Source organism: Oncorhynchus keta, chromosome 4, assembly GCF_023373465.1.
Source record: "Oncorhynchus keta strain PuntledgeMale-10-30-2019 chromosome 4, Oket_V2, whole genome shotgun sequence".
Taxonomy (NCBI): domain Eukaryota; kingdom Metazoa; phylum Chordata; class Actinopteri; order Salmoniformes; family Salmonidae; genus Oncorhynchus; species Oncorhynchus keta.
In genome coordinates this window covers 17346502-17370377 of record NC_068424.1, presented here as the reverse complement: position 1 = coordinate 17370377, position 23876 = coordinate 17346502, and the positions used below count along the sequence as shown (strand labels likewise).

At 46.3% G+C, this 23876-nt stretch overlaps 1 protein-coding gene across 1 annotated transcript in view; it reads left to right on the top strand.

Annotated features, from left to right (window-relative positions):
- The window catches only part of LOC118378446 (phospholipid-transporting ATPase IB-like), a 118688-nt gene that overhangs the window by 56208 nt on the left and 38604 nt on the right, over positions 1-23876 (top strand). Inside the window, exon 24 of the mRNA XM_052502857.1 lies at positions 11625-11797. Coding sequence (XP_052358817.1) covers positions 11625-11797 — 173 coding nt within the window. The remainder of the gene's footprint in view (positions 1-11624; positions 11798-23876) is intronic.

Below are 23876 nucleotides of genomic sequence, written 5' to 3'. Positions count from 1 at the left end.
AGAGAGGGAGGTACTGGAGAGAGGGAGAGGTACTGGAGAGAGGAGGTACTGGAGAGAGGGTGAGGTACTGGAGAGAGGGAGAGGTACTGGAGAGAGAGAGGGGTACTGGAGAGAGAGAGGGTACTGGAGAGAGGGAGAAGTACTGGAGAGAGGGAGAGGTACTGGAGAGAGGGAGAGGTACTGGAGAGAGGGAGGTACTGGAGAGAGAGGGAGAGGGGAGAGGTACTGGAGAGAGGGAGAGGTACTGGAGAGAGGGAGAGGTACTGGAGAGAGGGAGAGGTACTGGAGAGAGAGAGGGTACTGGAGAGAGGGAGGGTACTGGAGAGAGGGAGAGGTACTGGAGAGAGGGAGAGGTACTGGAGAGAGGGAGAGGTACTGGAGAGAGGGAGAGGTACTGGAGAGAGGGAGAGGTACTGGAGAGAGGGAGAGGTACTGGAGAGAGGGAGAGGTACTGGAGAGAGGGAGAGGTACTGGAGAGAGGGAGAGGTACTGGAGAGAGGGAGAGGTACTGGAGAGAGAGAGGTACTGGAGAGAGGGGGAGGTACTGGAGAGAGGGGGAGGTACTGGAGAGAGGGGGAGGTACTGGAGAGAGGGGGAGGTACTGGAGAGAGGGAGAGGTACTGGAGAGAGGGAGAGGTACTGGAGAGAGGGAGAGGTACTGGAGAGAGGGAGAGGTACTGGAGAGAGGGAGAGGTACTGGAGAGAGGGAGAGGTACTGGAGAGAGAGGTACTGGAGAGAGGGAGAGGTACTGGAGAGAGGGAGAGGTACTGGAGAGAGGGAGAGGTACTGGAGAGAGGGAGAGGTACTGGAGAGAGGGAGAGGTACTGGAGAGAGGGAGAGGTACTGGAGAGAGGGAGAGGTACTGGAGAGAGGGAGAGGTACTGGAGAGAGGGAGAGGGATATATGGAGCCATCTGAGGGTGATGAGTTAGGAGAGTAATGTGATCTCCTTTTGGCGCTCTCTTTCGTCAAAACAAACCCTCTAAGCAATGCCTCCTGGGTAAACATGGCGACCTGTGACGCTTACACAGTGACATGTCCATCTGTCACCTTTATATCAAATATATCACACACACACACCAGTCTTTACAGTAGAGGTGGTGGCTTTTACAGATCAGGCTCATAGTGTTGATATACATTTCATCAATCTTACCCACAACCCCCCTCTGTCCTGTCACACCGCCCGCATTACAAGTCAAACACAAACCTCTTCACTGTGCTGCTCATTAATCATTACACACACACTACATAGCCAAAAGTATGTGGACACCTGCTCATCGAACATCTCATTCCAAAATCATGGGCATTAATATGGAGTTGGTCCCCCCTTTGCTGCTATAACAGTCTCCACTCTTCTGGAAAGGCTTCCCACTCGATGTTTGAACATTGCTGGGGGGACTTGCTTCCATTCAGTCACGACCATTAGTGAGGTCGGGCGCTGATGTTGGGCGATTTGGCCTGGCTCGCATTCAGCATTCCAATTCATCCCCAAAGGTGTTTGATGGAGTTGAGCCAAGCCTCTGTCAAGTTCTTCCACACCGATCTCGACAAACCATTTCTGTATGGACCTGGCTTAGTGCACAGCGGCATTGTCATGCTGAAACAGGAAAGGGCCTTCCCCAAACTGTTGCCACAAAGTTGGAAGCACAGAATTGTCTAGAATGTCATTGTATGCTGTAGTGTTAAGATTTCCCTTCACTGGAACTAAGGGGCCTGAAACAGAGAACACAGAGTCCAGTGGTGGTGAGTTTTACACCACTCCAGAGAACACGTTTCCACTGCTCCAGAGTCCAGTGGTGGTGAGTTTTACACCACTCCAGAGAACTAATTTCCACTGCTCCAGAGTCCAGTGGTGGTGAGTTTTACACCACTCCAGAGAACTCATTTCCACTGCTCCAGAGTCCAGTGACGGTGAGCTTTACACCACTCCAGAGAACTCATTTCCACTGCTCCAGAGTCCAGTGACGGTGAGTTTTACACCACTCCAGAGAACTCATTTCCACTGCTCCAGAGTCCAGTGACGGTGAGTTTTACACCACTCCAGAGAACTAATTTCCACTGCTCCAGAGTCCAGTGGTGGTGAGCTTTACACCACTCCAGAGAACACGTTTCCACTGCTCCAGAGTCCAGTGACGGTGAGTTTTACACCACTCCAGAGAACTAATTTCCACTGCTCCAGAGTCCAGTGGTGGTGAGTTTTACACCACTCCAGAGAACTCATTTCCACTGCTCCAGAGTCCAGTGACGGTGAGTTTTACACCACTCCAGAGAACTAATTTCCACTGCTCCAGAGTCCAGTGGTGGTGAGTTTTACACCACTCCAGAGAACTCATTTCCACTGCTCCAGAGTCCAGTGGTGGTGAGTTTTACACCACTCCAGAGAACTCATTTCCACTGCTCCAGAGTCCAGTGGTGGTGAGTTTTACACCACTCCAGAGAACACGTTTCCACTGCTCCAGAGTCCAGTGGTGGTGAGCTTTACACCACTCCAGAGAACTCATTTCCACTGCTCCAGAGTCCAGTGGTGGTGAGTTTTACACCACTCCAGAGAACTAATTTCCACTGCTCCAGAGTCCAGTGGTGGTGAGCTTTACACCACTCCAGAGAACTCATTTCCACTGCTCCAGAGTCCAGTGGTGGTGAGTTTTACACCACTCCAGAGAACTCATTTCCACTGCTCCAGAGTCCAGTGACGGTGAGCTTTACACCACTCCAGAGAACTCATTTCCACTGCTCCAGAGTCCAGTGACGGTGAGCTTTACACCACTCCAGAGAACTCATTTCCACTGCTCCAGAGTCCAGTGACGGTGAGCTTTACACCACTCCAGAGAACTCATTTCCACTGCTCCAGAGTCCAGTGACGGTGAGCTTTACACCACTCCAGAGAACTCATTTCCACTGCTCCAGAGTCCAGTGACGGTGAGCTTTACACCACTCCAGAGAACTCATTTCCACTGCTCCAGAGTCCAGTGACGGTGAGCTTTACAACACTCCAGCCGACGCTTGGCATTGCACATGGTGATCTTAGCCTTGTGTGCAGCTGCTCGGCCATGGAAACCCATTTCATGAAGCTCCTGACACAGTTTTTGTGCTGACGTCGCTTCTAGAGACAGTTTGGACCTTCGGTAGTGAGTGTTGGAACCAAGGACAGACAATTATTTTACGCGCTACGCGCTTCAGTCCTTGGCGGTCCTATTCTGGGAGCTTGTGTGGCCTACCGCTCAGCCGTTGTTGCTCCTAGATGTTTCCACTTCACAATAAAAGCACTTACAGTTGACTGGGGCAGCTCTGGAAGGGCAGAATTTGACAAACTGACTTGTTTGAACAGTGGCGTCCTATGATGGTGCCACGTTGAGTCACTGAGCTCTTCAGCAAGGCCATTCTACTGGCAATGTTTGTCTATGGAGATTTTGTGTGTGTGTGTGTGTGTGTGTGTGTGTGTGTGTGTGTGTGTGTGTGTGTGTGTGTGTGTGTGTGTGTGTGTGTGTGTGTGTGTGTGTGTGTGTGTGTGTGTGTGTGTGTGTGGGGGGGGCGTGTGTCTGTTAGATATGAGCGTGTCTGTCTCCTCCCCCCTCTCTCACCCACCATCCCCTTTTTACTCATTCACTCCCCCTCACACATACTAACCATACCCCCTCTCCCTCACATACCCCCCTCACACATACTAACCATACCCCCTCTCCCTCACATACCCCCTTCCACATACTAACCACACCCCCCTCACACATACTAACCATACCCCCTCACACATACTAACCATACCCCCTCTCCCTCACATACCCCCTTCCACATACTAACCACACCCCCTCACACATACTAACCATACCCCCTCACACATACTAACCATACCCCCTCACACATACTAACCATACCCCCTCTCCCTTACATACCCCCTCTGCCTCATATACCCCTCTCCCACATACTAACCATACCCCCCTCCCACAAACTAACCATACCCCCCTCCAACAAACTAACCATACCCCCCTCCCACAAACTAACCATACTCCCCTCCCACAAACTAACCATACCCCCCCACATACTAACCATACCCCCCTCTCCCTCACATACCCCCCTCCGCCTCATACCCCCCTCCCACATACTATACCCCCCTCTCCCTCACATACCCCCCTCCGCCTCATACCCCCCTATCACATACTAACCATACCCTCCTCATATACCCCCCTCACACATACTAACCATACCACCCTCCAACATACTAACCAATGCCCCCTCTCCCTCACATACCCCGTTCCCCCTTACATGCCCCCCTCTCCACCCTCTCAACCTCCCTCTTACTCATTCTACTCTCACCTCACCGCCTCACTACCGTACCCAACTCCCTCATTCTCTCGTGTGTGCGTGTGTGTGTGCGTGTGTGCGTGCGTGTGTGTGTGTGTGTGTGTGTGTGCGTGCGTGTGTGCGTGTGTGTGTGTGTGCGTGTGCGTGCGTGTGTGTGTGCGTGTGTGCGCGCGCTGAGAGAAGGTGATCTGTGATATGTCACACCATCTGAACCTTTCTGCCCAGCTCTAAATATAAACCTGAGAAGATTTCACATAAGAGCCTGAGAGAAAGGTTTACAGCGTGTGTGTGTGAATCTGTGTTCAAGCCTGTTCCCAGCGCAGATGCATATGAAAAATAACATTTTGTTTGGAACTGAAAATGCCTTTACTGAGAGATCTGTCATCCGGTGACATGGAAAAATGTACAGTACTTGATTGCCCCCAAACATAGGGAGTTATTTGTATGAGAGGAATTCATGCAGTGACGTCAGAGATGCCAGTCAGTTTACAGTCTGCAGTATCTCTTAACTGTAGATACGCAGGACGATCCAAATGGTTAGTTTTACATTAAAAAAGATATGGGGTGTTAAAAGTTACATAAAGCAATGATGTATGATGATTTACAGTTTACTAATGACTGTTTGACAATGATTTTTAATCAGTTAATATGTTAGTTTCCGATCTGTTAGCTAGTGTGTGTGCATGTCTCTCTGCTGTGACAAGTGCCTGTGGGTTATTAGCACCAACGTGTTAGGCCATTACACTGTTTGCTTCCAGTTGGACTCATTGAGGTGTGTGTGTGTGTGTGTGTGAGAAGCACAGTGTGTTGGTTATTGCTTGGGGAGTGTAATTGTGATGTAGGTAGGCTGTAATATCTCATGATTTTGTGTCGGCCTACCTCATAACAGTGTGACGACCCCTCTAAACCAAACTACCTCATGATAACAGTGTGCCAGCCCTCTACAACAAACTACCTCATGATAACAGTGTGCCAGCCCTCTACAACAAACTACCTCATGATAACAGTGTGCCAGCCCTCTACAACAAACTACCTCATGATAACAGTGTGACGGCCCTCTACAACAAACTACCTCATGATAACAGTGTGCCAGCCCTCTACAACAAACTACCTCATGATAACAGTGTGCCAGCCCTCTACAACAAACTACCTCATGATAACAGTGTGCCAGCCCTCTACAACAAACTACCTCATGATAACAGTGTGCCGGCCCTCTACAACAAACTACCTCATGATAACAGTGTGCCAGCCCTCTACAACAAACTACCTCATGATAACAGTGTGCCAGCACTCTACAACAAACTACCTCATGATAACAGTGTGACGACCCCTCTACAACAAACTACCTCATGATAACAGTGTGCCGGCCCTCTACAACAAACTACCTCGTAATAACAGTGTGCCAGCCCCTCTACACAAATTACCTCATGATAACAGTGTGCCGGCCCCTCTACACCAAACTACCTCATGATAACAGTGTGCCGGCCCCTCTACACAAACTACCTCATGATAACAGTGTGACGACCCCTCTACACCAAACTACCTCGTAATAACAGTGTGCCGGCCTCTCTACATCAAACTACCTCGTAATAACAGTGTGCCGGCCCCTCTACAACAAACTACCTCGTAATAACAGTGTGATGGCCCCTCAACACAAACTACCTCATGATAACAGTGTGCCAGCCCTCTACACCAAACTACCTCATTATAAGTGTGAAGACCCCTCTACACCAAACTACCTCATGATAACAGTGTGCCGGCCCCTCTACACCAAACTACCTCATGATAAGTGTGACGACCCCTCTACACCAAACTACCTCGTAATAACAGTGTGCCGGCCCCTCTACACCAAACTACCTCGTAATAACCGTTTGACGACCCCTCTACACCAAACTACCTCGTAATAACAGTGAGCCGGCCCTCTACAACAAACTACCTCATGATGACAGTGTGGGTGTTAGATTAAGTAATCCTGACAACAGGCACAAGGTTCTTCATTTTTTAATTGAGGTTGCGCTGGAGCAGATGGATGGGACTTTATCTGACTGTGTCCCTAAACACAAACACAAGCACAGGCTCACGTTCTCACACAGTCACACAGGGACTTTGATTTGCACAACTCTGACACCCGGTAATATCCTGTCATTCTCTTTGTTTTACTCTCCCCTTGTTTGGGAGAAGGTAAATGCAAACAGGAATTCTGGACTAGAAGAGAAACACAAAGTCCAAGACTGAGAGAACACGTTGAGAGCACGTTGCTGGATCAGTTTTGGAGTGTGTGTGTGTGTGTGTGTGTGTGTGTGTGTGTGTGTGTGTGTGTGTGTGTGTGTGTGTGTGTGTGTGTGTGTGTGTGTGTGTGTGTGTGTGTGTGTGTGTGTGTGTGTGTGTGTGTGTGTGTGTGTGTGCTTGCGTGTGCGTGTATACATTTTGGAGGGAAGCAGGGGGCAAAAAGAACGTTGGTCTGGGTGAAAGAAAGGGAGTGTGTGTGTGTGATTAGTGTGTAGTTTCTCCCACACTGGTCAGTTGACAGAGGGGTCAAATCTGTTCAGATCACAGGGATGAGCTGGGGTCATCTGACTGGAAATAATCCTGTCTTCTCTGTTGGTTCATTGAGTCCATAAAGTCTGTATTCAAATCAGATGTTATTATGAGTGTAGTGAAATGCTTGTGTTCCTAGCTCCTACAGTGCCATAGTATCTAACAATACACAACAATAACACATGAATCTAAAAAGTAAAATAATGGAATTTAGAAATATTAGGACGGTCAATGTCTGTTTGTGCCTGGGATTGTGATTTTGACAGTCTATCTGACGTTATATCCTGAACATTGTGAAAGTGTCTGTTTACAGTTTGAATGTACAGTGTATACATGTTCTGTAAAAGTGTTTGTGTGGATTAAGTCTTGTATTACTCAAGTGTGTGTATGGTTTAAGTATGTATCGTGTGTGTGTTCTCCTGTAAGTGTGTGTGGGCTGTGTGGTGGTGGTGTGTGTGTCTGCCTGGCCACATGGTTCTCATTAGAGGCGATGGGATGTTTGTTTTCTCTATTAGTCTGTTCCTTTATTATCAACAACTCCTTCAAAACTGCCCCAAACTACAGCCCAATAAACAGGTCCAACAAACACAACCAGGGCTGTGTGTGTGTGTGTGTGTGTGTGTGTGTGTGTGTGTGTGTGTGTGTGTGTGTATGATTTGTGCCTGGGTATCGGTGTGTTTCACAGATTGTGTTGCTACTTATGTATAGAGGTTCATATTGCCCCGAGCAGCAACCTCATTATTAAGATATGGATATCTCCTTCTTCCTGCCTCACTCAATCCTTTCCTTTCACAATGTTGGGCTATCTTTGTCCCTCTACTGTCTCACTCTCTCTCTCCTCTTTGTCCCTCTACTGTCTCACTCTCTCTCTCCTCTTTGTCCCTCTACTGTCTCACTCTCTCCTCTTTGTCCCTCTACTGTCTCACTCTCTCCTCTTTGTCCACACTACTGTCTCACTCTCTCCTCTTTGACCCTCTACTGTCTCACTCTCTCCTCTTTGTCCACATTACTGTCTCACTCTCTCCTCTTTGTCCCTCTACTGTCTCACTCTCTCCTCTTTGTCCCTCTACTGTCTCACTCTCTCCTCTTTGTCCCTCTACTGTCTCACTCTCTCCTCTTTGTCCCTCTATTGTCTCACTCTCTCCTCTTTGTCCCTCTATTGTCTCACTCTATCTTTGTCCCTCTATTGTCTCACTCTCTCTTTGTCCCTCTACTGTCTCACTCTCTCCTCTTTGTCCCTCTACTGTCTCACTCTCTCCTCTTTGTCCCTCTATTGTCTCACTCTCTCCTCTTTGTCCCTCTATTGTCTCACTCTCTCTTTGTCCCTCTATTGTCTCCTCTTTGTCCCTCTACTGTCTCCTCTTTGTCCCTCTACTGTCTCACTCTCTCCTCTTTGTCCCTCTACTGTCTCACTCTCTCCTCTTTGTCCCTCTACTGTCTCACTCTCTCCTCTTTGTCCCTCTATTGTCTCACTCTCTCTTTGTCCCTCTACTGTCTCCTCTTTGTCCCTCTACTGTCTCACTCTCTCCTCTTTGTCCCTCTATTGTCTCACTCTCTCCTCTTTGTCCCTCTACTGTCTCCTCTTTGTCCCTCTATTGTCTCGCTCTCTCCTCTTTGTCCCTCTACTGTCTCCTCTTTGTCCCTCTATTGTCTCTATTGTCTCACTCTCTCTTTGTCCCTCTACTGTCTCCTCTTTGTCCCTCTACTGTCTCCTCTTTGTCCCTCTATTGTCTCACTCTCTCCTCTTTGTCCCTCTACTGTCTCCTCTTTGTCCCTCTATTGTCTCACTCTCTCCTCTTTGTCCCTCTACTGTCTCCTCTTTGTCCCTCTATTGTCTCTCTATTGTCTCACTCTCTCCTCTTAGTCCCTCTACTGTCTCGGTCTCTCCTCTTTGTCCCTCTACTGTCTCCTCTTTGTCCCTCTATTGTCTCTCTATTCTCTCTCTCTCTCCTCTTTGTCCCTCTATTGTCTCTCTATTGTCTCACTCTCTCTTTGTCCCTCTACTGTCTCCTCTTTGTCCCTCTACTGTCTCCTCTTTGTCCCTCTATTGTCTCACTCTCTCCTCTTTGTCCCTCTATTGTCTCACTCTCTCCTCTTTGTCCCTCTATTGTCTCACTCTCTCCTCTTTGTCCCTCTATTGTCTCCTCTTTGTCCCTCTACTGTCTCCTCTTTGTCCCTCTATTGTCTCACTCTCTCCTCTTTGTCCCTCTACTGTCTCCTCTTTGTCCCTCTATTGTCTCTCTATTGTCTCACTCTCTCCTCTTAGTCCCTCTACTGTCTCGGTCTCTCCTCTTTGTCCCTCTACTGTCTCCTCTTTGTCCCTCTATTGTCTCTCTATTCTCTCTCTCTCTCCTCTTTGTCCCTCTATTGTCTCTCTATTGTCTCACTCTCTCTTTGTCCCTCTACTGTCTCCTCTTTGTCCCTCTACTGTCTCCTCTTTGTCCCTCTATTGTCTCACTCTCTCCTCTTTGTCCCTCTATTGTCTCACTCTCTCCTCTTTGTCCCTCTATTGTCTCCTCTTTGTCCCTCTATTGTCTCACTCTCTCCTCTTTGTCCCTCTATTTTCTCACTCTCTCCTCTTTGTCCCTCTACTGTCTCCTCTTTGTCCCTCTATTGTCTCCTCTTTGTCCCTCTATTGTCTCACTCTCTCCTCTTTGTCCCTCTATTGTCTCACTCTCTCCTCTTTGTCCCTCTACTGTCTCCTCTTTGTCCCTCTATTGTCTCACTCTCTCCTCTTTGTCCCTCTATTGTCTCACTCTCTCCTCTTTGTCCCTCTATTGTCTCACTCTCTCCTCTTTGTCCCTCTACTGTCTCCTCTTTGTCCCTCTACTGTCACACTCTCTCCTCTTTGTCCCTCTACTGTCTCCTCTTTGTCCCTCTATTGTCTCACTCTCTCCTCTTTGTCCCTCTATTGTCTCACTCTCTCCTCTTTGTCCCTCTACTGTCTCCTCTTTGTCCCTCTACTGTCTCACTCTCTCCTCTTTGTCCCTCTATTGTCTCACTCTCTCCTCTTTGTCCCTCTACTGTCTCCTCTTTGTCCCTCTACTGTCTCACTCTCTCCTCTTTGTCCCTCTACTGTCTCCTCTTTGTCCCTCTATTGTCTCACTCTCTCCTCTTTGTCCCTCTATTGTCTCACTCTCTCCTCTTTGTCCCTCTACTGTCTCCTCTTTGTCCCTCTACTGTCACACTCTCTCCTCTTTGTCCCTCTACTGTCTCCTCTTTGTCCCTCTATTGTCTCGCTCTCTCCTCTTTGTCCCTCTACTGTCTCCTCTTTGTCCCTCTATTGTCTCTCTATTGTCTCACTCTCTCCTCTTAGTCCCTCTACTGTCTCGCTCTCTCCTCTTTGTCCCTCTACTGTCTCCTCTTTGTCCCGCTACTGTCTCACTCTCTCCTCTTTGTCCCTCTACTGTCTCGCTCTCTCCTCTTTGTCCCTCTACTGTCTCGCTCTCTCCTCTTTGTCCCTCTACTGTCTCGCTCTCTCCTCTTTGTCCCTCTACTGTCTCACTCTCTCCTCTTTGTCTCTCTATTGTCTCGCTCTCTCCTCTTTGTCCCTCTACTGTCTCCTCTTTGTCCCTCTACTGTCTCACTCTCTCCTCTTTGTCCACACTACTGTCTCACTCTCTCCTCTTTGTCCCTCCGTCTCACTCTCTCCTCTTTGTCCACACTACTGTCTCACTCTCTCCTCTTTGTCCACACTACTGTCTCACTTTCTCCTCTTTGTCCCTCTACTGTCTCACTCTCTCCTCTTTGTCCCTCTACAGTCTCACTCTCTCCTCTTTGTCCCTCTATTGTCTCACTCTCTCCTCTTTGTCCCTCTACTGTCTCACTCTCTCTTTGTCCCTCTACAGTCTCACTTTCTCCTCTTTGTCCCTCTACTGTCTCACTCTCTCCTCTTTGTCTCTCTATTGTCTCACTCTCTCCTCTTTGTCCCTCTACTGTCTCGCTCTCTCCTCTTTGTCCCTCTACTGTCTCCTCTTTGTCCCTCTACTGTCTCACTCTCTCCTCTTTGTCCACACTACTGTCTCACTCTCTCCTCTTTGTCCCTCCGTCTCACTCTCTCCTCTTTGTCCACACTACTGTCTCACTCTCTCCTCTTTGTCCACACTACTGTCTCACTCTCTCCTCTTTGTCCACACTACTGTCTCACTCTCTCCTCTTTGTCCACACTACTGTCTCACTCTCTCCTCTTTGTCCACACTACTGTCTCACTCTCTCCTCTTTGTCCCTCTACTGTCTCACTCTCTCCTCTTTGTCCACACTACTGTCTCACTCTCTCCTCTTTGTCCACACTACTGTCTCACTCTCTCCTCTTTGTCCACACTACTGTCTCACTCTCTCCTCTTTGTCCACACTACTGTCTCACTCTCTCCTCTTTGTCCACACTACTGTCTCACTCTCTCCTCTTTGTCCCTCTACTGTCTCACTCTCTCCTCTTTGTCCCTCTACAGTCTCACTCTCTCCTCTTTGTCCCTCTATTGTCTCACTCTCTCCTCTTTGTCCCTCTACAGTCTCACTCTCTCCTCTTTGTCCACACTACTGTCTCACTTTCTCCTCTTTGTCCACACTACTGTCTCACTCTCTCCTCTTTGTCACACTACTGTCTCACTCTCTCCTCTTTGTCCACACTACTGTCTCAATCTCTCCAGCCTGTTCATGTACGTGTAAGAAGTGTGTGTGTTTATTTTCGATTGTATACTTTTGCATCTCCATTTCTGCTTAACCTGTAGATGAAGAATATATACTGTGTGTGTGTGTGTTGAATCCCCTCTTTCTCTTGCCCTCCCCAGGCAACACGTGCCACCCTGACAGCTCACTGTGTGTCTCTGGGTGACTCTCTGGGGAAGGAGAATGAGTTGGCTCTGATCATCGATGGACAGACCCTGAAATACGCCCTGTCCTTCGAGCTCCGCCAAGCCTTCCTAGACCTCGCCCTGTCCTGCAAGGCCGTCATCTGCTGCAGGTAAGAGACACACTCGCACACACATCCTATTCTGCATCTGCTTCATGTAGGACACACACACACAGGGAGAAAGGAGAGCGTTGGGGGGGTGTGTTTTGGGCTTGGAGGGGGTGTTTTTTGGGCTTTGGGGTGTGTTTTTTGGGCTTGGAGAGGGTGTGTTTTGGGCTTGGAGAGGGTGTGTTTTGAGCTTGGAGAGGGTGTGTTTTGAGCTTGGAGAGGGTGTGTTTTGGGCTTGGGGAGGGTGTGTTTTGGGCTTGGGGGTGTGTGTTTTGGGCTTGGGGGTGTGTGTTTTGGGCTTGGGGTGTGTGTTTTGGGCTTGGGGGTGTGTGTTTTGGGCTTGGGGGTGTGTGTTTTGGGCTTGGGGGTGTTTTGGGCTTGGGGGTGTTTTGGGCTTGGGGGTGTGTTTTGGGCTTGGGGGTGTGTTTTGGGCATAGGGGCTTGGTGTGTTTTGGGCTTGGGGGGTGTGTTTTTGGCTTGGGTGTGTTTTGGGCTTGGTGCTGACTAACGGATCTGGTTGTTTTTTAATAGTGTTTGTAAATGACTGTAGATCATAAAATCTTGGCATGGATCTCAGTGGTTAATGGAATACACCGCACCACATGGAAATGTCAAAGTCATGACTCACTTACTGCTATTATCCCACCACACACACACACACACACACACACACACACACAGTTGAAGTGGGAAGTTGACATACATTTAGGTTGGAGTCCATTAACTCGTTTTTCAACCACTCGACAACGGTCTTGTTAAGAAATCGGTTAGGACATCTACTTTGGCAATGACACCAGTAATTTTTCCAACATTTGTTTACAGACAGATTATTTCACTTATAATTCACCGTATCACAATTCCAGTGGGTCAGAAGTTTACATACACTATGTTGACTGTGCCTTTAAACAGCTTGGAAAATTCCAGAAAATGATGTAATGTCTTTAGAAGCTTCTGATAGGCTAATTGACATAATTTGAGTCAATTGGAGGTGTACCTGCGGATGTATTTCAAGTTCTACCTTCAAACTCAGTGCCTCTTTGCTTGACATCATAGGAAAATCAGAAGAAATCAGCCAAGACCTCCACAAGTCTGGTTCATCCTTGGGAGTAATTTCAAAATGCCTGAAGGTACCACGTTCATCTGTACAATCAATAGTACGCAAGTATAAACACCATGGGACCACGCAGCCGTCATACCGCTCAGGAAGGAGACACGTTCTGTCTCCTAGAGATGAACATACTTTGGTGCGAAAAGTGCAAATTAATCCCAGAACAACAGCAAAGGACCTTGTGAAGATGCTGGAGGAAACGGGTACAAAAGTATCTATATCCACAGTAAAATGAGTCCTATATCGACAGAACCTGAAAGGCTGCTCAGCAAGGAAGACGTCACTGCTCCAAAACCACTATAAAAAAGCTAGGCTACGGTTTGCAACTGCACATGGGGACAAAGATCGTACTTTTTGGAGAAATGTCCTCTGGTCTGATGAAACAAAAATAGAACTCTGGCCATAATGACCATCGTTATGTTTGGAACAAAAAGTGGGAGGCTTGCAAGCCGAAGAACACCATCCCAACTGTGAAGCACGGGGGTGGCAGCATAATGTTGTGGGGGTGCTTTGCTGCAGGAGGGACTGGTGCACTTCACAAAATAGATGACATCATGAAGCAGGAAAATTATGTGGATATATTGAAGCAACATCTGAAGACATCAGTCAGGAAGTTAAAGCTTGGTCGCAAATGGGTCTTCCAAATGGACAATGATCCCAAGCATACTTACTTATTGTGGCAAAATGGCTTAAGGACAACAAAGTCAAGGTATTGGAGTGGCCATCACACAGCCCTGACCTCAATCCTATAGAAAATATGTGGGCAGAACTGAAAAAGCGTGTGCAAGCAAGGAGGCCTACAAACCTGACTCAGTTACACCAGCTCTGTAAGGAGGAATGGGCCAAAATTAACCCAACTTATTGTGGGAAGCTTGTGGAAGGCTACCCAAAACATTTGACCCAAGTTAAACAATTTAAAGGCAATGCTACCAAATACTAATTGAGTGTATGTAAACTTCTGACCCACTGGGAATGTGAAGAAAGAAATTAAAGCTGAAATAAATCATTCTCTCTACTATTATTCTGACATTTCACATTCTTACAATACATTGGTGATCCTAACTGACTTAAGACAGGGCATTTTTACTAGGTTTAAAGTCAGTAATGGTGAAAAACTGAGTTAAATGTATTTGGCTAAGGTGTATGCAAACATCCGACTTCAAGTGTGTGTGTGTATGTATGTATGTTATGTTTTATGTTATGTTATGCCTCCATCTGTCCCTTCATTCATACAATGTACTCTCAAAGTCTCCTAGAATATTTAGATTCCCTTTTTTAGTCATGTTTCCACGTCAAACAGCTGTGACAGTGTGTGTGTGTGTGTGTGTGAGGAGGGAAGTAATTGACTCTCCCTAGCATAAAAGCCATATCCGGACTGGGGTCTCCAAGGCCTTACAAAATAGCTCCATTCCTCCCTCCCCCTCTTTTTGTTCCTCTGTTTTCTTCCTGCTCCCCCCCGGCCCTCATGGTAGAGGTGGCTGTGATCCTCTCCTGCTGTTTATGTGTATGTTATGGCTGTTGTATCATCTCTGCTGGGTTATCAGTTAGAGAGAAGAGAGAGAGCTACCTATACCCCGCCCCCCACACACACACACACTTTAATGAAGACAGCTTCTCCATCCTGAAGGGGGAAATTAATCATTTCCAGGCCCAGGGACATGTACTAGTCTCTGGCGACCTAAATGCCAGAACCAGACAAGAACCTGACACCCTCACACTGGGGGACAAACACCTGCCTGGAGGTGACAGCACTCTCTCCCCTATATGCCCCCCTAGGCACAATTACGACAACATTACCAACAAAAACTGGTCACAACTCCTGCAGCTCTGTCGGACGCTGGGGATGTACATAGTCAATGGTAGGCTTTGAGGGGACTCCTATGGTAGGTACACATATAGCTCATCTCTTGGCTGTAGTACTGTAGACTACTTTATCACTGACCTCAACCCAGACTCCTATGGTAGGTACACCTATAGCTCATCTCTTGGCTGTAGTACTGTAGACTACTTTATCACTGACCTCAACCCAGACTCCTGTGGTAGGTACACGTATAGCTCATCTCTTGGCTGTAGTACTGTAGACTACTTTATCACTGACCTCAACCCAGACTCCTGTGGTAGGTACACCTATAGCTCATCTCTTGGCTGTAGTACTGTAGACTACTTTATCACTGACCTCAACCCAGACTCCTGTGGTAGGTACACATATAGCTCATCTCTTGGCTGTACTACTGTAGACTACTTTATCACTGACCTCAACCCAGACTCCTATGGTAGGTACACCTATAGCTCATCTCTTGGCTGTAGTACTGTAGACTACTTTATCACTGACCTCAACCCAGACTCCTGTGGTAGGTACACCTACAGCTCATCTCTTGGCTGTAGTACTTTAGACTACTTTATCACTGACCTCAACCCAGACAGTTAACAGTCAGTCCACTGACACCCCTATCAGACCACAGTTAACAGTCACCCCTATCAGACCACAGTTAACAGTCAGTCCACTGACACCCCTATCAGACCACAGTTAACAGTCAGTCCACTGACACCCCTATCAGATCACAGTTAACAGTCAGCCCACTGACACCCCTATCAGACCACAGTTAACAGTCACCCCTATCAGACCACAGTTAACAGTCAGTCCACTGACACCCCTATCAGACCACAGTTAACAGTCAGCCCACTGACACCCCTATCAGACCACAGTTAACAGTCACCCCTATCAGACCACAGTTAACAGTCAGTCCACTGACACCCCTATCAGACCACAGTTAACAGTCAGTCCACTGACACCCCTATCAGATCACAGTTAACAGTCAGCCCACTGACACCCCTATCAGACCACAGTTAACAGTCACCCCTATCAGACCACAGTTAACAGTCAGTCCACTGACACCCCTATCAGACCACAGTTAACAGTCAGCCCACTGACACCCCTATCAGATCACAGTTAACAGTCAGCCCACTGACACCCCAATCAGACCACAGTTAACAGTCAGTCCACTGACACCCCTATCAGACCACAGTTAACAGTCAGCCCACTGACACCCCTATCAGATCACAGTTAACAGTCAGCCCACTGACACCCTATCAGACCACAGTTAACAGTCACCCCACTGACACCCCTATCAGACCACAGTTAACAGTCACCCCACTGACACCCCTATCAGATCACAGTTAACAGTCAGCCCACTGACACCCCTATCAGACCACAGTTAACAGTCACCCCTATCAGACCACAGTTAACAGTCAGCCCACTGACACCCCAATCAGACCACAGTTAACAGTCAGCCCACTGACACCCCTATCAGACCACAGTTAACAGTCAGCCCACTGACACCCCTATCAGACCACAGTTAACAGTCAGCCCACTGACACCCCTATCAGACCACAGTTAACAGTCACCCCACTGACACCCCTATCAGACCACAGTTAACAGTCACCCCACTGACACCCCTATCAGATCACAGTTAACAGTCAGCCCACTGACACCCCTATCAGACCACAGTTAACAGTCACCCTATCAGACCACAGTTAACAGTCAGTCCACTGACACCCCTATCAGACCACAGTTAACAGTCAGCCCACTGACACCCCTATCAGATCACAGTTAACAGTCAGCCCACTGACACCCCTATCAGACCACAGTTAACAGTCAGCCCACTGACACCCCTATCAGACCACAGTTAACAGTCAGTCCACTGACACCCCTATCAGACCACAGTTAACAGTCAGCCCACTGACACCCCTATCAGACCACAGTTAACAGTCACCCCATTGACACCTCTATCAGATCACAGCAAAATCAGTCTACTTGAACAGAGCAATACTCAATCATGAGGCATCGAAGCCAATGAAACGGAATAATATAAAGAAATGCTATAGATGGAAGGAAAGTAGTGTGGAAACCTACCAAAAACCAATTCGGCAACAACAAATGCAATCCCTTTTAGATGGACAAAACGTTACATTGTAATAGTGAAGGTGTAAACCTGGCAGTAGAAAACCTAAACAGTATATTTAACCTCTCAGCTTCCTTATCAAAGCCTAGTGGTTAGAGCGTTGGACTAGTAACCGGAAGGTTGCGTGTTCAAACCCCCGAGCTGACACGGTACAAATCTGTCGTTCTGCCCCTGAACAGGCAGTTAACCCACTGTTCCTAGGCCGTCATTGAACATAAGAATTTGTTTTTTTAAAAACAACTAAAAAAAACAGAAAACCGAAGAAAATGAACAACAATGACAAATGGTTTGATGAAGAATGCAAAAACCTAAAGGAAATTGAGAAACCTATTCAACCAAAAACATAGACGCAGAAAACCTGAGTCTACGCCTTCACTATGGTGAATCACTGAAACAATACAGAAATACACTACTGAAAAAGAAGGAACAGCATGTCAGAAATCAGCTCAATGTAATAGAATCCATAGACTCTAACCACTTCTGGGGAAATGTGAAAACATTAAACAAACAACATGGAGAGTTATTCAACTCTTTAACATCATCCTCAGCTCTGGCATCTTCCTCAATATTTGGAACCAAGGACTGATCACCCCAATCCACAAAATTGGCGACAAATTTGACCCCAATACCTACCGTGGGATATGCGTCAACAGCAACCTTTGGAAAATCCTCTGCATTATAATTAACAGCAGACTCTTACATTTCCTCAATGAAAACAATGTACTGAGCAAATGTCAAAATGGCTTTTTACCTAAATACCATATGACAGACCTCGTATTCACTCTGCACACCCTATTTGACAAACAAACAAACCAAAACAAAGGCTGTCTTTTCATACTTTGTTGATTTCAAAAAAGGATTTTGACTCAATTTGGCATGAGGGTCTGCTATACAGATGGATGGAAAGTAGTGTTTGGGGAAAAACATACGACATTATAATTGGGAAAAAAACAAATTTCTTTCCACAGGCCCATGGGGTGAGACAGGAATGCAGCTTAAGCCCCACCCTCTTCAACATATATATCAACAAATTGGTGAGGGCAGTAGAGCAGTCTGCAGCACCTGGCCTCACCCTACTAGAATTTGAAGTCAAATGTCTACTGTTTGCTGATGATCTGGTGCTTCTGTCCTCAACTTAGGAGGGCCTACAGCAGCACCTAGATCTTCTGAACAGATTCTGTCAGACATGGGCCCTGACAGTAAATCTCAGTAAGACAAAAATAATGGTGCTCCAAAAAAGGTCCAGTCGCCAAGACCACAAATACAAATTCCATCTAGGCACCGTTTCCCTGGAGCACACACAAAACTATACATACCTCGGTCTAAACATTAGTGCCACAGGTAACTTCCACAAAGCTGTGAACAATCTGAGAGACAAGGCAAGAAGGGCCTTCTATGCCATCTAAAGGATGTAACATACCAATTAGGATCTGGCTAAAAATACTTGAATCAGTTATAAAACCCATTGCCCTTTATGGTTGTGAGGTTTGGGGTCCGCTCACCAACCAAGAATTCACAAATGGGACGAACACCAAATTGAGACTCTACATGCAGAATTCTACAAAAATATCCTCTGTGTACAACGTAAAACACCAAATAATGCATGTAGAGCAGAATTAGGCCGATACCCACTAATTATCAAAATCCAGAAAAGAGCTGTTTAAATTCTACAACAACCTTAAAGAAAGCGATTCCCAAACCTTCCATAACAAAGCCATCACCTACAGAGAGATGAACCTGGAGAAGAGTCCCCTAAGCAAGCTGGTCCCGGGGCTCTGTTCACCAACAGACCCCACAGCAACACAATTAGACCCAACCAAATCATGAGGAAACAAAAAGATAATTACTTGCCATATTGGAAAGAATTAACAAAAAAACTGAGCAAAATAGAATGCTGTTTGGCCCTATACAGAGAGTACACAGTGGCAGAATACCTGACCACTGTGACTGACCCAAACTTAAGGAAAGCTTTGACAATGTACATACTTGGTGAGCATAGCCTTGCTATTGAGCATAGCCTTACTATTGTCATAGAAAGCCTGTCTTCTCTTGAGAGCAGTGTGCCCACAAAATGAGGTGGAAACTGAGCTGCACTTCCTAACCTCCTGTATGACCATATTAGAGACACATATTTCCCTCAGATTACACAGACCCACAACGAAAACAAACCCAATTTTGATAAACTCCCATATCTGTTGGGTGAAATACCACAGCGTGCCATCACAGCAGCAAGATTTGTGATCTGTTGCCACAAGAAAAGGGCAACCAGTGAAGAACAAACACCATTGTAAATACAACCCATATTTATGTTTATTTATTTTCACTTCTGTACTTTAACTATTTGCACATAATATGATATTTGAAATGTCTTTATTATTTTTGGACCTTTTGTGGGTGTAATGTTTACTGTTACATTTTTTTAATGTTTATTTCACTTTTGTTTATCTACTTCACTTGATTTGGCAATGTTAACATATGTTTTCCATGCCAAATATGCCCTTAAATGTAATTGAGAGAGACAGAGAGAGAGCGACATATTTCCCACAGGTCACACAGACCCACAAGGAATTAGAAAACAAATCAAACATTGACAAACTCCCATATCTGTTGGTGAAATACCGCAATGTGCAATCACAGCAGCAAGGTTTGTGGCCCGTTGCCATGAGAAACGGGCCACCAGTGGAACAAAACATTGTAAATACCTCCCATATTTATCAGTTTCCTCATCTTCCCCTATTATTCCTACTACAACTATTGCATATTGTTAAAACACATCAAATCAAATCAAATTTATTTATATAGCCCTTCGTACATCAGCTGATATCTCAAAGTGCTGTACAGAAACCCAGCCTAAAACCCCAAACAGCAAACAATGCAGGTGTAAAAGCACGGTGGCTAGGAAAAACTCCCTAGAAAGGCCAAAACCTAGGAAGAAACCTAGAGAGGAACCGGGCTATGTGGGGTGGCCAGTCCTCTTCTGGCTGTGCCGGGTAGAGATTATAACAGAACATGACCAAGATGTTCAAATGTTCATAAATGACCAGCATGGTCGAATAATAATAAGGCAGAACAGTTGAAACTGGAGCAGCAGCACAGTCAGGTGGACTGGGGACAGCAAGGAGCCATCATGTCAGGTAGTCCTGGGGCACGGTCCTAGGGCTCAGGTCCTCCGAGAGAGAGAAAGAAAGAGAGAATTAGAGAGAGCATATGTGGGGTGGCCAGTCCTCTTCTGGCTGTGCCGGGTGGAGATTATAACAGAACGTGGCCAAGATGTTCAAATGGCTGATAATATAACATTTGAAACGTTTTAATCCCTTTGAAACCTGTATGAGTGCAATGTTTACTGTAGATTTTCAAATGCTTTTGTTGACATTCTTTGTTTATTATTTCACTTGCTTTGGCAATGTAAACATGTTTCCCATGCTAATAAAAGCCATCTTAATTGAAAGAGACCATGCTAATAAATCCCCTTTGAATTGAGAGCGAGAACTAACAACAACATCAATTCCAAAACGCATAAAGATGATAATTATTGGAAATGGAAAGCGAGAGCTAAAAAGACATGTGGGTTGAAGTTGAAGACAGAAAGAACAAATGAAAGGAGATGCAGGAAGAGTTGGCAGAGCAACAATAAGACTTCACACACAAACTCCATGAGCTTTTTGTTTAGGGGTTTCCATCAGGTAGCAGGAAACCATGAATCACTGCCGGGCTTAAAATAACCAAAATTGCTTCCATTTAGAGCCAATTCCAAGGTAAAAGTTTGCCTTAACCAAAGATCTAGGATTAGATTTGACTTCTCCAGCTCCTAATCTGAACCATTACGTGGATAGAAATATCTTGGCCCCTGTATCAGTGGTTTAGGGGAGGTTTTCCCAAACTCGGTCCTGGGGCCCCACCTGGGTGCAAGTTTAGTTTTTTTTGTTGGCCAAGCACTACACAGCTGACTAAAATAACAAACTCATCATTAAGCTTTGATTATTTGAAACAGCTGTGTAGTGCTAGGGCAAAAACCAAAATGTGCACCCAGGGGGGAGTCCAGGACCGAGTTTGGGAAAGCCTGGTTTAGGGGAGGTTGTCTAAATGTGCACCCAGGGGGAGTCCAGGACCGAGTTTGGGAAAGCCTGGTTTAGGGGAGGTTTTCTAAATGTGCACCCAGGGGGATTCCAGGACCGAGTTTGGGAAAGCATGGTTTAGGGGAGGTTTTCTAAATGTGCACCCAGGGGGATTCCAGGACCGAGTTTGGGAAAGCATGGTTTAGGGGAGGTTTTCTAAATGTGCACCCAGGGGGATTCCAGGACCGAGTTTGGGAAAGCCTGGTTTAGGGGAGGTTTTCTAAATGTGCACCCAGGGGAGTCCAGGACCGAGTTTGGGAAAGCCTGGTTTAGGGAGGTTTTCTAAATGTGCACCCAGGGGAGTCCAGGACCGAGTTTGGGAAAGCCTGGTTTAGGGGAGGTTTTCTAAATGTGCACCCAGGGGGAGTCCAGGGCCGAGTTTGGGAAAGCCTGGTTTAGGGAGGTTTTCTAAATGTGCACCCAGGGGGTCCAGGACCGAGTTTGGGAAAGCCTGGTTTGGGGGAGGTTTTCTAAATGTGCACCCAGGGGGATTCAGGACCGAGTTTGGGAAAGCCTGGTTTAGGGAGGTTTTCTAAATGTGCACCCAGGGGGATTCAGGACCGAGTTTGGGAAAGCCTGGTTTAGGGGAGGTTTTCTAAATGTGCACCCAGGGGGATTCCAGGACCGAGTTTGGGAAAGCCTGGTTTAGGGGAGGTTTTCTAAATGTGCACCCAGGGGGAGTCCAGGACCGAGTTTGGGAAAGCCTGGTTTAGGGGAGGTTTTCTAAATGTGCACCCAGGGGGAGTCCAGGACCGAGTTTGGGAAAGCCTGGTTTAGGGGAGGTTTTCTAAATGTGCACCCAGGGGGAGTCCAGGACCGAGTTTGGGAAAGCCTGGTTTAGGGGAACCGCTTCCCACTAATTGATTTATGTAGCTGTTCAGTCATTATGATAGCTGATTGAGGTACTCACCCTCTTAACCTGTAACCCTGTCTGTCTCTTAAACCGGTTCTGTCTCCACACAGACAATGAGATGAGGAGCCCAGGGGAAAGGGAGTTTCACAGCGTGAAACGTTACACTGTCTCCCCAAATGTATTTTACCCTTATTGGAATTTACAGACCACCTTCCACCTGAAGTGTGTTTTTAATCAGTTTAATAACATGCATAGGGAATGTGACTTTGGGAAAGAGGTCATATTAAATGGGAGATTTTAACATTAATTATGAAGACAAGTCTTGTAAGAAAATAACTACTTTTGACCTTACACAGCTAGTTAAAGGGCCAACCAGGGTGACTTGTTGTTCTAAAACACAGATTGACCTGGTGTTCAGTAACAAACCAGAGAGAGTGACTAAATCATTCAATATGGTCACTGGGCTGTCTGCTCATAATCTGACACTTATAGCCAGAAAGCTTTCCAAGAACAGGTTTAATATCTCTACTGGTAGCAAGCCAGATCAACTAAGAATACCTAAGAGTGAATTAAGTTATTTTGAAAGGTAATTAAGGGAATTAACAGGAATGGTGTCTTGTCCTATACAAATGTGGAAGCTGATAGTCAGGGTTTTCTATCCACAATCCAGACTACAATAAATGGTTTCCTAAAGAAAATCAAATCCAAACCTGGCCAAAAGAGCCCTCTTCCTTTGCTAAATGGAGAAATCTGGAAATTGATGAAAGAACGAGATTATGCTCTAAAAATAGCCCTAAGATCCAAATTAGAGCATGACAGACGTAGGTTTACCATGTTGAGAAATAAGGTGATGAAAGGAATCAGACAGGCCAAGGCAAACCTTTTTATTAACATAATTGGTGAAGCAAAGGGAAATTCTAAACTGATCCGGGAGAATCTAAAAAAGTTAACAGGGAAAGACCATAGTAACACTGCAAAAAGACTAGAAATCGTGGTGAATAACAATCTAACACAGGATGCAGTCGAAATAGCAATAGCCTTCAATTCCTACTTTATTGACTCTGTCAGGTTACTGACACAGAACCCCTCCACTGGTTTCTTAGGCTCAGTGCTAGTAAATGATGCTCAACCTGTCTTCATCATAAGGGAGGTTTCTGAGTCAAAGGTGAACAAGGTGATTAGCTCACTGAAGAACTATAAAGCCAAAGATGTGTTTGGGCTGGACTCTACCTTTCTAAAAAAAACTACAGAGTCACTCATTGGCCCCATTACTAAGGTCACCAACACATCTATTGGTCTCTGGGTGTTTCCAAGGGTATGGAAGTCGGCCATCTTTAAATCAGGCGACCCTGCTGACGTGAGTAACTACAGGCCCATTAGTATACTACCTGTGGTGTCAAAGGTTGTTGAAAAGTGTGTAGCAGAACAACTGATTAACCACCTCAACAACAGCCCCTTCACATTACACTCCATGCAGTTTGGCTTCAGAGCGAAACACTCCACAGAATTGGCCAACTGCTTTCTTCTGGAAAATGTGAAGTCCAAGATGGACAAAGGGGGCATTGTTGGGGCTGTGTTTCTGGACCTACGGGAAGCTTTTGATACTGTTAACCATGAGATTCTCATCACAAAATTGTCCAAGTTCAACTTTTCCCCTGATTACTTGAGATGGATGAAATCATACCTTGAAGGCAGAACTCAGTGTGTCAGAGTGAGCAATGAGCTGTTGCCCACTCTTAGCTATGATGTGGGCGTGCCCCAAGGGTCAATACTGGGGCCCCTCCTGTTAAGCCTGTACATTAATGATCTGCCTTCTCAAATTCAACCTATCTAATTTCCGATTTATGTGAAATTGTTTGACTACAGAAGTAGCTTTTACACCTGCATTGTTTGCTGTTTGGGGTTTTAGGCTGGGTTTCTGTACAGCACTTTGAGATATCAGCTGATGTACGAAGGGCTATATAAATAAATTTGATTTGATTTGATTTGATTTGATTTGAAGTAGCAAAACTGTACTTCAAATCTATGATACTCCCCCACTTAA